The 14461-nt window shown below is 44.5% G+C and overlaps 1 protein-coding gene across 1 annotated transcript in view; it reads right to left on the reverse strand.

Annotated features, from left to right (window-relative positions):
- Positions 1-14461, reverse strand: part of PPP5C (protein phosphatase 5 catalytic subunit) — a 951041-nt gene that overhangs the window by 447712 nt on the left and 488868 nt on the right. The window contains exon 7 of the mRNA XM_069644590.1: positions 2218-2323. Within this exon, the coding sequence (XP_069500691.1) occupies positions 2218-2323 (106 nt within the window). The remainder of the gene's footprint in view (positions 1-2217; positions 2324-14461) is intronic.

A 14461-nucleotide genomic window follows, 5' to 3' on the forward strand; every position in this document is an offset into this window, starting at 1 on the left:
GGGTGAAAAAAAGTCACAGGGTGGGTAGTTGTTTGATGCCGGTGAGGCTGCAGTAACTCAGATGTTTTGTCTAATAGTATCAATCTTCATAATAAAATATTGCGACAGCATCACATAGCTCCCGGGTTGGAGTAACATTGGGAGTCCTGGGCTGACATAATGAGGACTCCATTTTGGTAGTGTGGTATAATGTTTTCACCGCTTTAATGGCAGCAGAGTAGGCTACAGAGCAGGCTTTATATTGTATTTTTTTAGCAGGATCATATGCTCTCCACCATTTACATTCAGCCTGTCTCAGTTTGACCCGGGTGTCCTTTAGGAGCTCCGTAAACCACGACTCTGATGGCAGCCTGCGAGGCTGAACCAGTCGTAAAGGAGCGGTCACATTTGCAGCCTCTAAAAATGTGCAAGAGAAAAGGGATAACAAAGCATTGTAGCTGAACTACACTAGGCACGGATCGAACTAACCAGGCTTCGAGTGTCAACAGCATGCCATGAGCGCTGCCAGAATTTACCCACTGAGATCTTAGTATGTTTACCCACAGCTTCCAGTATACAGGAGACCAAAAAGTGGTTCGACCACAGTGTAGGTTCAACTGACTGAATAGTCAGGAGTGATTCTTTAGCAAAAGTCAGATCCAGCATGTTGCCTAGTTTATGTGTAGGGCTTTTCACATGCTGATAAAGTTCAAGATCTGACAGACTGTCAGCAAACAGATTAAGGACTGGGGGTCTGGGTAGGTTGAATTTCAACTTGAAATCTCCCAGAACCACCAGATGGGTATATAGCACTTGCAGAACAGTAGTCATTTTGTCAATAGCATGGCATATTTGCTTAGCACATGCAGCATATACACTATCATTAAAATGCATTTCGGGTGATCACTGGAGGCACCACCAGACTACAGTGCTCTCGTTATTTGTAAAGTGATCAGCCATTTTAAACAGCATAAGAGGAAGTCCACCTCTACACACCTCAGTTCTTAATCCTCTGGGGTCTCGAGACAAATTACTTTAAACCTGTGCCAGCACTCACCATTTAGGAAATACAAAGCATATTTTCATATACTTCTGTTGGACATTATTTTATTCACAAAGTGATACTGTATCCTAGACTATCGGACTCCTCTCCAAATAACAAATCTTGGTTAGTCAACAACTAACCCTAGATGAGCCATGGACAGGTGATGTCTTGCCAATCGGCCTAGATTTGGCAAGGTAATACTAGGCCCTAAACATGGGCTGTGGGAACTACTTAATAGCTCAGCCATATCAAAACTAATCATACAAATGGCAAAGGAACTGGGGCAAGATTACTATGCAGTTGCATTGGGCGAGTACAATAAGAAAGAGTGAGACAAAAGAAATGCGGGCAGGCTAGCAAGATGTCAAACAGGGTGGGGCTGTCCAGATACAATAGGGCTCATGCAAACAAACTGATCCATGATTGGACAAAAGAGGGCAGGTGAGGAGGAGATGAGATGCAGTCCACAAAGACTTTTCAGAAGCCCAGCAACAAAAAAAAAAGGTAGTTGGCAATAAATCTCTTTGGAACTGCATCACTTTACTAGGCTACATAAATGGGAACAGTTTCGAAATTCTGTGTCGCAATAATTTCAACATTACAATCCCAATGACTCAAAAAAACGTTGCACAGATGACTGAATTATCGTACACCCTTCAGGCAGGATTTCTTCATTCCACCACTTTACACCCATTGCTGTCCCTTTACGATCTCTTGGCAAAGGCGACCTTTTGGGATCATTTCACAGATGATGCATACTTCAACGAAATCTTTCAAATTGAATGTCTCAATTTTCGAACGATTAGCCCAAGTTCAAGAGGGTAAGAGGGGGCTCAAATGTAAAAACTATAAAAATGTTCCAAAATCGAAATTAGAAGCAAATGCATGCCAAGTAACAACCTAGAGCCTTCAGTTGAAGTTCGGTTTTTGACTGGTGTTGGCTTTCATAGTCATCTAAATAAAGGCTTGAAACCATTTGAATATTAGTCACAGCTCCAACTCAGACAAGCCTACCGTGCAGCTACAGGCTTTTGTGCATGTCCACCAAGGTGTAACGCCACATCAGAGAAATAAGGTGTCAGTCTACAAGGCTACTGCAGAGGCCCACAATGGCAAGACTTCATGCTGCTCCTACACCTTTGCTCACCCTCAAGGGCATACACAAGCCAGTTGTGAAGATGTACCACACTTACCTCGGAGTAAATGGAAGTGAGATGGATACAGTAGCTTAAATCCAAACAGGGTTAATATCACCTCCACCGAAAAAGAGCCTCGGTCCACAAAATCGCCATTAAATATCTGAAAACAACACTTTTGAGGAAAAGGAGAATCAAGAGCAACAAGACAGCTGTGGCTAAAGAGGACATGGGGTGAAGTTGGAAGGACATGGGTCCTGTGGTTTCAGAACTAAGAACAACAATGTATGTTGTGGGGAACTAGAATTAAACAAGGCATCTGGTGGTGAAGGCAGTGCTCCAGATAAGATTTAGAAGTGGGAGTATTTTACTCCCTATTTTTTTAAAGTTGGGCGTAAAAGTATTTTTGGGGAGTAAAACTTAGAGTCCATTTTCCAATTGGAGTATTTTATAAGCAAACAAAGACGAAAACATAAATGTTACTGTAAAAATAATTTCTTTGCACCTAGTTAATCATGTACATTAATAGATTCATGTTTACTTATTTTTAATTGTTTTATTTTATATGGTTTATTACAAACCTTAAAAATGTGATTACATCATCAAATCCAATCAACATAAACATTTCCATTCATCAGATTGTTACATTTTCGCTCAACAGTTTTTTAGGCCGTTTACTTATGCAATTTCCTTTTCTAAGTTATTTAATTTCATTTCTAAAATATCTATAAAGAAGGTAAGGGCAACAGTTCGTTTTCTTTCTGTCTCAAACAAAATTTGCCACCAATCATCATCATTTAAAAAGGGACTTTTTGTGATCAAGTCTGAGACAGCTTGTTCGTTCCTTTGAGGGCTGTACATAACAGAGTAAGATGTTTTAAAGTCTCCTCACATAGTCCACAGAATCTACAGATCTTTGTCATGTTTTTATTTTTCTGCAATAAGCTTTTTCGCTCGTGTTTTAAATAGGTTCAGTTTGAATTTAAAGTACAAATCTCGTCGCCAAGCCTCTGGAAATCGTTTTAGGTAGTTTGGAATTTCGTTGTATGCTCGTTTTTAGTGTGGTACATTTTCCATCAATTTGTGAGTTCTTTTCTCTTCTGTTACGATGCAGTCACTTCTCCATAGGTATTTTTTCACCAAGTTTGAGTCAGTGTGTAAGGTTTCAATATCGGTGTCAAGATTCTTCAAGATCATCTTGCAACTCTCTACCCACGCTGTTAGCACATTTTGTTCCTTGGAGTTTTCAATATTTTTTAAAATCTCAAATTGGATAGGAGTATTTATGTTAGTTATTTTCAAATAAAGATTTAACGTGTTCCAACAGGTTCTGGCGTGAATTGATATTAAACCAAGTTCATATCTATGCACGCCGTTGGAGTTCCTTGAGGTAAGTGTAGCACCTTAGTCCAAAAGATATTTTCAAGAAAATTCCACAGCTGACATGGGGCACCAAATGCACATGCCGCTCCATATATGAGTGCTGGTACTGCTTTTTGTTTATAAAACAAAAAGACTGGGAGGAGTGAATATTGTCCATATTTTTTATGGATAATACATGCTTGATTTATCAATTGCTGACATTTAGATTTAACACTAGCAACCCAAGGTGCGTCATTGACGCTTGAATTGATGATCATTCCTAAATATCTTGTTGATGGTGTGTTTTGAAGGAACGTCTTTTCTAATGACCAGAGGAATTTACTTAGTCTGCCTTTGTTTCTACCTCTAAGATTTTCTAGCATGAGAATTTCAGATTTTGTCGTGTTGATAGTAAGTCCATTAGTTTTAACATATCTCTCTAGGGCATTTAATTTTCTTTGCAGGCCTATTGGAGTAAGATCTAATAGAATTAAATCATCAGCATAGAGAAGACGGCTTATTTGCTGACCATTTATTTTTGGTGGAAATGACTGAATCTGATCAAAAGTATCATCTATGTCAGAAAGAAATAGATTGAAGATTATTGATGCCAAAGGGAACCCCTGCTGGACTCCACAATGGGTAGGTATAGCATCCAACAGTTTACCAGCTATGTCATGTCTAATCTGTATATTAGTTTCAGTGTGCAGTTCTCGTATTGCCAATAGGAGACTTATGGGACAGTTCCAAGCATGTAATTTGGTCCATACATTTTCTCGAGGAATGCTATCAAAAGCATGAGCAAAATCTATGACAGCAATGTATATTTTTTTGCCCGCTCTCATCATTTCCATTTTTAGAACGTTTACAATTAGCAAATTCAGGGCACATCCGACTCCTTTCACGATTCCGGTCTGTCTTGGGTCCAGTTGGTTTGTAGTGTGGATCCATTGATTTAATTTACGTGTTAGCTTTGTTGCATTTACCTTTCCCAAGACATCTAAAAGTGCAATTGGACGGTAGTCCTTCGGATTGCTTACATCTCCCTTTTTGAATATGGGGACTACAATAGCACTTTTCCAGGACTTTGGGGTAAAGCATGAGGTCGCAATTATTAAAGAGTACATGACAGAAGCTGGCCCATTCATCGGGATTCTGTTTTAGGATGTAATTGCTCAGCCCATCTGGGCCCGGAGCTCTTGAGAGATTTAGCTTTTTAATGATTGTTAGAATTTCGTCATGATCAAAGGTTAAATCCCACAATGATACAGGTGCGAATTTTAGGTCTTTTGCACTGTATGCGGTGGTATAATGAGATATCCAGTCTTTTTCTTTTACTGCATTTGTCATAATTGCTTGTTGCGAGGTACCATGTTGGTTAATGACACTCCAGAAGTCTCGAGTGTTCGTTTTAGCGAGCTTTGATAACATTTCAGCATCGCGTTGCTTCACGATCGACTTATGGGATTTTAACCAATTTTTGTACGTTTGCAGGATGTGTTTTTTTTTTTTACTTTGTTTTTTTGGAGTATTCGTTATTTGTATGGCTCGTATTTGAGATCTCATTTTGCATTTTTGTTTTAGAATTTCTAAATCAAATATATGTTTTGGTGCAAAGCCTGATCTTTTAAGGCCATGATTTTTTTTCCTTAAATTGAGAGAGAATATGATCATATTCCAGTACATCTTTTTCATACTTATACATTGCTGTAATGTCTTTAACATCGTAATTCTCAAGCTTCAGGTGTAGTCTTGTGGAATCAGTGATGACCTCATGTTTCCAGTAAGCTCGGGATTCTGAAGTTATATTAGACTTATTTCCAAAAAGTTGTGATCGCTTTCTTGCTTTTCATGGATTTGCATGGTCTTTATTCTCCAGTGCAAAGTCTCAGATACAAAAAAGTAGTCTAAAATGGATTTCTGATTGTCTCTACTCCAGGTTATGTTAGCTGGTATATCCCCTGGCGTGTTTCCATTTAGCATATGCATCTTTCGTGCTTCCATCTCTATACACCATTGCTTGGCTGTGGTAGAATCGCTCATGTACGCTGATGGGTTGTTTTCTATGCACTTGATGTTTAGGTCACCACAGAGTATGGTGTTAGATGAATCTACTTGCTCATTGATTTCACCTAGCAGTTGTGTTATGTCGATAAAGCACGTTGGTTTCATTATTTTATGTTGCCAGTAGATGTTAATAAGATGCATTGAATCTATAATCCTTTGTTCTTGATCTTGTTTGGACATATGGATCACTTATATGTACGCATTTACACTTATAGATTCAATTATCTTGTATCCTAGATCTTTCTTAACCAGCGTGATTAAGCCAGCCATCGGTCTTCCTTTCTCATTTTTAATGGCTGGATTGAAGCAGATGTCATATGCGTCAGAAATAGGAGGATCGATCATCCAGGTTTCCTGGAGACATAAGGTCAAGTCCTTTCATCCACTCCTGTTGGAAGAGATGTTTGTATCCTCGTGTGTTCCAGGATCCACAGCTGATGGTTGATTTAGCTGGAACTGCCTGGCGTTCATTTTTTCTATTGGGTTTTGTCAACGCAACCGGGATCCAGTTCCAGTTTTTTCGCTTGTCATCATTCTCAGGCAGTGAGGATCCTGTATTAATATCCTTTCTTTGGTTATTTTTATTACATGCAAATGTGATTTGAAATTGTTCTCTCTACTTACATTGCTACTTCTTCGTTATATACAATTTCACTTAGTATTGAATTGTCAGTTATGGTATGCGTTCTTACCATCTTCTCATTGATCATCTCCCTTTGTTTTTCTCTTATCGGAGATGGCAAATTTATGTTTGAGTTTTTTGCTCTGCTGCCATTTAGGTCTTCCTTCTTGTTCACTTAAAAGATGTCAAATCCTAGCGAGAGTAGGACTGCTGTTGTGTCTAGAAGGATGTCACATACTATCCTAGAATCAAGATGGAGCTTTACTTTGTCGTCTTCAGGTTCTTTAAAGAATTCGACACGTTTAATATCTCCAGATTCAATTGTCCTTAACGCGGGAACGTAGTGAAACAGTTGTAGGACATTTGTACGGTTCAGTATCAGACCGTCTTTTCCTGGAAATGTCCGTTCTAAACCAAGGCAATATTTAAATTGAGGTTTTCGTTCCAGTTCCTGTTTACCAATTTGCCGGCTATTATTTTTATAAGTGTTCAATTTCAGCTCTTTGACAGGCAGGGATCCACGCTGGACCATTGGAGTTATTCTTTGAGGCGCTTTGATTGACTGCGGCAGCTCTGGTTTGAGTCACAACATTCTTGTGCGTATATGGACTTATTGTTCCTCTAGCTCTCTCAGGCTGGCCAATGTTATACGGCTCTTTGCAAGCGAGATGTTTCCGTTTTTCCTCCATTGTTCTAAACACAGGACTGGCTTCGTTTATCATCTTTCTTTTTTTGCATTCATTGCTGGCACCATCACGCATACACGAGCTTCTGTTTTATCCTGACCTTCCAATGTGGTCAAGACGCAGTCCGTTTCCTTTGTTTTTCCTTGGTCTTCCTGCATGGACTCCAGAGAAGGATTGTCATGAGGTTTCGGCTGATTGCCGACTATGATGTCCTCCTTACTCTTTTCTTCGCTTTCATCTGCATCCTCATATCGATAGCTCCATTAAGTCATTTGAATTGTCCATATGGGTAGTTATATTTTTACATCTTTCATGTTTTTTATGTTCTTTCATTCCAATATGGGATTCCTTTACCTTTTCTGATGTTTTGTCTTCGCCTTTATTTATTGTGAAGTTCACTGTTTTAAGATTTCGTAGAAACTTTCTTGAGCTATTGGTGGTGTTATGTTTTTCATAGTTTGATTTTTGGTCTTTGATTTGTGCTATATTTGCACGCTTCAATCTTGCAGGCTGTTAAATTGCATTGAAAATATCAACCAGGATCTATTCAGGAGGATCAGTCGTCGGGTTTTCGGGTGCCAGATTTGGTGCTTGTTCATCAATTATTTCAGATTTATCATTTGAAGATGAGGAAGGTATTTGGTTTTCTGTGTTGGCTCAATTTTCTACTCTAGTAGATAGAGCAAGAACATCCTTAAAGGAGAGGCTTGTGCATAACTCCTGCAGCTGACTTCTAGGTTGTTGCTGCTTTTCATTGTTGACAATGTGTTTTCTGTGTCTGGCTCCAGATTACCTCTTGCCACACTTAGTGATTCTTGTGTTGTCAGATCAATCACTTTAGGTTCAGGAGTACTTGTTTGTTTAGTCGGTTGTATCACAATAGTTGGTTCCACATAAGGATGTTCATTTGTTGCTTCATTTTGTGGAGCAGATGTATCCATACTCAGATTGCTGTTTACACGTCTTTTTTGGTATAGGATTGGTGCCTTCGGTAATTCTTTCATGTTTACTTCTTCCGATCACGGAGTAATAGTAATTTCTTCCTCTTGGTACTACATGCACTACTGGTCCAAACAAATCCATTGAGCTGTTTGGGTGGAAGCAGGGGCACAAGGTCCTAACGTGTCTGTTCCTTGTTGGGATTATTTTTACTCCCCAACTATTTTTTGGGAGCATTTGCATATTTCTAAGGAGTAAAAGTGGCTGATACACCCCTTTATCTGTAGGGTTGGGTGAAGGTATGTTGAAGAAAATATGTGGTGAGGGAAATGAAAGAAAAGGACTAATTGGTGAAGTATAAGGGCATACAGGTAGAGTGCAGAGACTAACCAAGAACAAAAATGTGGGTTGCCAGAAACCAGTCAAGAGGAAAGAGGGGAAAAACTGGAGATGTGGCAATCTAGGCATGAGTTGACTGGTGTGGGGAAGATGATTGGCCAATTTGTATGAAGAGGGGGACCAGGCACAAGAGGGGGATATGCAGAAGTATCCAATATGAGACGTCCATAAGGATGAGAACAAGATGCAGAGGCAAGAAAGGGGTAGTGGTAGTGGGTATTGTGTTGCAGAGCAGCAGGACCAGCAGCAGGGAGGATTGAAACAGAAACTAACACCGGATGGGAGCGTTTAGGGGTAACAGATCAAGCCATAGGGATGAAGGACACCATTGAAGGTATGACTTGAAATGCACCAGTCTCATGCAGGGATACCTGAGCCTAAACAGAAAAAGAGGGCGCAAGGGCGGGGAGATCAGATCCATTCACCCAGAGGATGGGGAGAATTGATCCAGACAAAGTGAAGGATGGAGAGCAGAGAGCCAATGCAGCCACAGGCAAGGGGGGAGAGGGGAGGGAGAGTGCCAATCCAGCCACACAAAGCAAAAATGTGGGAGTAATGGGGAGGACAGAAGAGTTCTGGTGAAAAGGTAGCAAGGGTGTGGGGAAGGGGCTTGGCAGGTAGGTGTAGAGGGGTGGGAAGGGATGGAAGGATGGGTTGGACGAGTGGGGTGGACTTGAATTGGGTGTTTAGCCCCACGATCGGGCCCAAGATATTATCTTGAGGACTTAACCACTAGCAGAGAGATCCAGGTGAATAGGAGCAGAATGCCACATGAGGAGAACTGTATAATACTGGCTACTTTTGGGCACTTGTGAAACAGATGACATTGATTGGCCTCTCACTTATTCCATAGATATCTGAAGCACTGTAGATTCTGAATATTGAAATTTGCTCCTGACACAGGCAATACCCGAAACGCGTTGAGCTGGTTTTATGAATTATAAAATGTTAAATCTTGAATATAGAATTTATTTCTGATACATTTATTTATAATACATTTGATGGGAGCGTTCAAAGCACATGGGCATCTAGGCGCTAATTGCAGACAGGAGACGGTGCTAAGAGTCTGTCAGTTGAAGACATGGGTTTTAGGTTTTTTCCTAGAAGACTGGTAGGAAAGTAAGTTCACCATGCATGATGGATGTGGGGGTGGGGGGGTGGTTGTGGGTCCTTCCAGAGCGTGGGGACACAGCCTAGAAAGCTAGCCCCACCTGCTTTCTTTCTGTTGAATCTGGGTGGTACGAGTCGATGCAGGTAAACTGATCTTACCGGTCATGTTGCAGTGTTGGTTTATTTTTATTCGGACAGGCTAAAGGGGTGTTGTTGGTGAGGCATTGGTGGGTGATGGAGAGAACCTTGAACTTGATTCCGTCCTTGACCGGTAACCAGTGAGCAGATTTTCTTGCTTCCGGGATATGGGTGTGTTGGCTGATGTCCAGTGCAGCACAGAGGGCATTGTTTTGGATTTTTTAGAGTTTATGCAGGTTCTTTTCTGAAGTACCACAAAATAGGGTATTGCAGTAATCCTGTTTGAATGCTATTAGTGCACGGGCGATTTAGAGGCGGTTCTGGGAGGTGAGGAATGGTTTGCTTGCATTCAGGAGTTGTGGCATATCCTGAGGAGGCAGCAATGTGGTTGATCTGTCGCTCCATGCAAAGTGAGGAGTCCAGTTCCACACCTATGGTTTTGACAGAAGCAACAGGTATTATGTGGCTGCGATGGTGAAGTTTTTGTATGCCTCTTGAGGTTTAGCAGGGTGGCCTGAGAGTCCAATGAGGAAGAGCTTGGTTTTCTCATCATAGAGGCATAAATTAAGAGCAGCCATCCAGGACTGGATGGTTTTATAGATGGCATTGATTCGGAGGGTGTCTGTAGGGTGGTCGCCCGTGAGGGGGTTGAGGATCTGCGTGTCGTCAGCGTAGATGATGTTCGAGATGCCCAGAGCATCAAGGAGGTCAAAAAGGGATTTCATATGCACGTTGTATAATGTGGGGGAGACGCAGGAGCCTTGTGAGACGCTGGAAGTGGTCGGTGAGGGAGTGACGGCAGTCTCCCAGGCAAACATCCATTTGTAGGAATCTTTGGAGAAGTGGGCAGGTGAGGAGAGAGCATGGCAGAGGATGTCATGATCTACAAGGTCAAAGACAGCCAAGAGGTGAAGCAGTAGGGGGAGAGCGAGTGACCCTGATCATTGGAGACGTCCAGCTGATTCTTAGGGTCGAGGAAGGCTGTTTCCGTCCCATGTTTGGGGCAGAAGCCGGATTGGCTTAATCCTAGGATGTGAAAGTGTTCGAGATGGGCTTGGATCTGTAGATAGTCGACTGTACATGATTTTTAGGAGGAAGGGCACGGTTGTGATGGCTCGGTAATTGGTAGGAGTTGCTGGGTCGAGAGTTTTGGCACCGGGCAATCCAGGTTTTTTTGAGGAAGGATGGGACCATGCAGGAAGCAAAGGAGGTTTTAATGATGGCGGCTATGAGAGGGAGAAGGGGTTCTGTGCAGTCTTTGATCAACAAGGCCGGGAAAGCTTCTCCCTTGCAGAAAGAGGGCTTGAGGCGATTAATGATGTTGGCGAGGGTAGAGGCAGTGACGGGTTGAAACTGGAAGTGGGGGATGGCGGTGGGGTCTTGTGTGGGAGCGAGTAGAGGGGGTGGGGCTGATACAGATACCAGTTTGGCTCCGATTTTTGCTTGCAAGAGTGACACTTTTCCTGAGGGTATCTTGGATGCTGTCACACCATGCATCATCTTTTTTTGATGGGGACAGGAGGGATGGTGGGGGATTCAAGTTCCTCGTGTATGGCAAAGAGTTTGCGGGAACTGGAGGTGGCTTTAGAGATTCATTCATTATAGATGCATGCTTTGGAGGTCAAGATGGCTTGTTTGTAGTGTCGGGAGGCAGTGGAGAGCTATCTTGGCGGCTGAGGGCACTATGCACCAAGCCGCTTCTGCTGCTCATTTGGAAGCTCTGATGAAGTGGAGGCGAACCAGGAGTTCAGCAGTTTCAAGTTTTTGGCTTTCTTAGCTTTAAGGGGGGTTTGGTGGTTGACAGCAGTGTGTAGCAGGGTGGGTGTTGCAGTGCTCTACAAGGGCTGAAGTGTCCAGTGTGGGGGTAGGGTGGTTGTATTGAGGAGCAGGATCATCTGATCACTGGTGAGGTTTCGGCGGCTGCGAGCCAAGATGATGTCTGGGTTTGCTGTAGACTTGGTTTGAGAGGGGGGAACAAGAATGGTAAAGGAAACAGAATGGTGGTCTGACCAGGGGCATGGGCGGTTGGAGATGGTAGTGATGTTGCTGTTATGGTCCACGAGCCAGTCAAGGATACCACCATGGGTGTGGTTAGGCCGGTTGATGAGTTGGGTGCAGCTTACAGCTTTTAGAGTCTTGGATAGTGAGGTGGCATCTGTTTCGGCTGGGTTGTTGAATCCCAGGTTGAAATCACCTAGGAGTAGTTGCGTGGAAGGCATGAGGTTGGATGAGATGATGTGAGTAAGGTCATCCTCAAAGTTGAGTATGGGGCCTGGTGGGCAGTAGACTAGGTGGAGGGTGGTTGAGGCAGTGGGCGAACATTTCAACTTGGCAGAGAGTAGTTCACAGTTTGGTAAGGGGGCAGACTGGATGGTGTGCAGTGGGATGGTTTCCTTGAAGAGGATGGTGACTGCCACCTTTTTTGGATGTCCCATCACAGCGGACCAGGTTGTACCTAGCTGGGATGGCTATAGATAGAAGAGGTCCTGAGGTAGGGGTGAGCAAAGTTTCAGTTAGGGCCAGGATGTTAAGACCTTCTGCTATAATGAAGTCGAGGATTTCGTGGGCATGGGCAGTTAAAGACCTGGTGTTCAGTAGGGCGCAGCGGAGGGGTATAGGTGTGAGGGCTGTGTGACGCAGAGGAATGGTGGTGGGTCCATGAAGGAGTTGCATGCTGTCTGGGATGGTTAAATATTGTAGATAGTGTTACGTCTCAGTGTGGTGGGTTGCTGGGTGTCAATGGTGGGATGGGAGGTGCGTGAGGCCAAGTGGGCAAATCGCTCAACGAGGGTGCAGTGGTGTGTGTGTGTGAGTGGATGATGGATTTTTGGGCCCGCTGAAACTGTTAGGGGGCCTGATGGGCGTAAGGTGATGTGCGTGATAGTGTGTTTACTGAGCTCTGGTCGTGGGAGGATGGGGCTATGGGCGTTTTGAGCGCTGTATGGGTGGGCAAGTGGACGTTCGGCATAGTGGGTATGGTGGCAGCTGTGGGCGGGGGAGGTGTCTGTTGGATGGGATGCTGGGCACTGCAAGGCAGCAGTAGAGGCGTACGAAGTAGGCAAGTAGTGGTGTGTTCTCAGGCGAAGAGTACTGCGGCAGCCGGTTGCTCAGGTGCAGAGTGGGGGCAGGAGGGGTGACTAGATGCGCGAGTTTTAGGAGGGTGAGGAGGAATGGCGTTGCTTGTGGGAGGGGTGGGGGGTGTTGGTGTGGCGGATAACGCATTCACAGGTTTGAACAGAGGCAGGCATGAGATTGGCATGGGACGCTGAGGAGGCAAGACTGGATGAGGTGGACGGGGCCGGCTTGGGTGAGTGAATGCGGAGCACTGTGGGCAGCAGAAGAGTGCCTGCAAGACACTGGTGGTGAGGATAAGGATGGGATCGGTGGCGTGGCAACGGGGGATGAGGCTGACTGCGTGAGCCAAAGAATCATTAATGGAGGGAGAAAAAGGACTCGGGCCGGGGAGGATATTCAACAATATTGCCAATTTAGGGCACAGGATGCATAAGATAGCAGCCTTTTCACACGGGTCAAATATTGCAGTAGGCTTACCTTGACAGTTCAGTTGGTCTGGTGGAGAGGAGGGTGATGTTGCAGCATCGCAGCTTCTCCAGCGGAGACCAGCAGAGGCACTATGTGGCCTTAAGTCATGGCCTTGTGTCTGGGCCAGCTGTGCCTCCCGGCTGGAGGACTCGCTTCCTGAAGACTGGGAGGCCAGACAATCGGCAGAGGGGCACTCCGGGTCGATGCAGGGCTGTATGTTGAATGTGGCGGCCCCAGGCACCTCGTGCATGATTATTTAACTTACTAAGTTTCATTAACTTTGACCGATTACCATTATCAATGGTGTGCAGGGGATTTAGGACACTGTATTGACTTATGAGGGGGAGGTGGCTAGAGCGACCGAGGGAAGGCAGTGAGGGCAGGGAGGCGAGACCAAGGGGAGGGCACCAAGAAAGAGGGGAGGGCGTCAATAAAGGTGAGAAGGCGGGATGAGAGTGGCAAGAGAGGGACAGGGATGGAGGGAGGGGCCGAGATGGAGGCAGGGATGAATGGTAGCAATAGAGAGGCTGGGAGGAGGGTGAGAGTGAGGTGGTGAGAGAAGGGGGTAGGGATGGAGGGTAGGTAGGAGAGAGGGATGGTGTGTGGTCAGAGGGAGGGTGCGTGGGGAAGGAGGTTAGTAGGGGGGAAGGTGGTGAGAGGAAGGGTGGTTGTACCTTGTCTTTGTTGCAATGTATATGTCCTGAGCAGTTGTCCTGCTGGCATTCCTGCAGGTTGTTCCAATGGTTGTGATTTACAGCTCACTGAATGGTGATGTAAGGGGTAGGTAGGTTGGTGGGTGGCGAGGGAAGGTTGGATGGAGGGTGCAAGGACCAATTCTGCAACAGGGTAGGGTGCAGGGGCAGTGGATGGGCATGCTCGATCCTGCCTTGACCAGGTGGGTGGGGAGCAGAAACTGCTGTGATTGGGCATGAGGGGAGCAGAACCAGCCACATGTAAGGGAGGGAGAGAAGTACCGCTGTGGCAAGGGCTGGAGTAAAGGTTGGTTGGGAAGCAGAATGAGATAAAGGGAGAATGAAGAGCAGAAACAACTAAAGTATAGCCGCATGTGAAGCAGAACCAACACACATTTAGGAAAGTTGGACATTGGCAGAAAGTTGCATTGAGTGTGGGAGCAGCAAGCCACTTGGGGTGCAAGTCGGAGTGGGTCAGTCATGGGAACAGGGACCTTCACAGAGGTCAGACAGGGGAGAAATTCACAGGTTGGGGGTGGAATCTACCATGGGATTGGATCATCAATGAGAGGAAATAAAGTGGAAAACTAGCCACTGGTTGCAGAGTCACCAAGTGGCAGAACCAGTCTTCGATGTGACCAGATCAGGCACACGTTAAAGAATAAACAGCCATGCCAGGGGCAGGCTGTTGGAATCATTTGCCTGTTTAGCTTGTCCATGTGTAGCAATGGCTTAGCACCGTG

The sequence above is a fragment of the Ambystoma mexicanum genome, chromosome 2p (genome assembly GCF_040938575.1).
Source record: "Ambystoma mexicanum isolate Mex_15411 chromosome 2p, UKY_AmexF1_1, whole genome shotgun sequence".
NCBI classification, from domain to species: Eukaryota; Metazoa; Chordata; class Amphibia; order Caudata; family Ambystomatidae; genus Ambystoma; species Ambystoma mexicanum.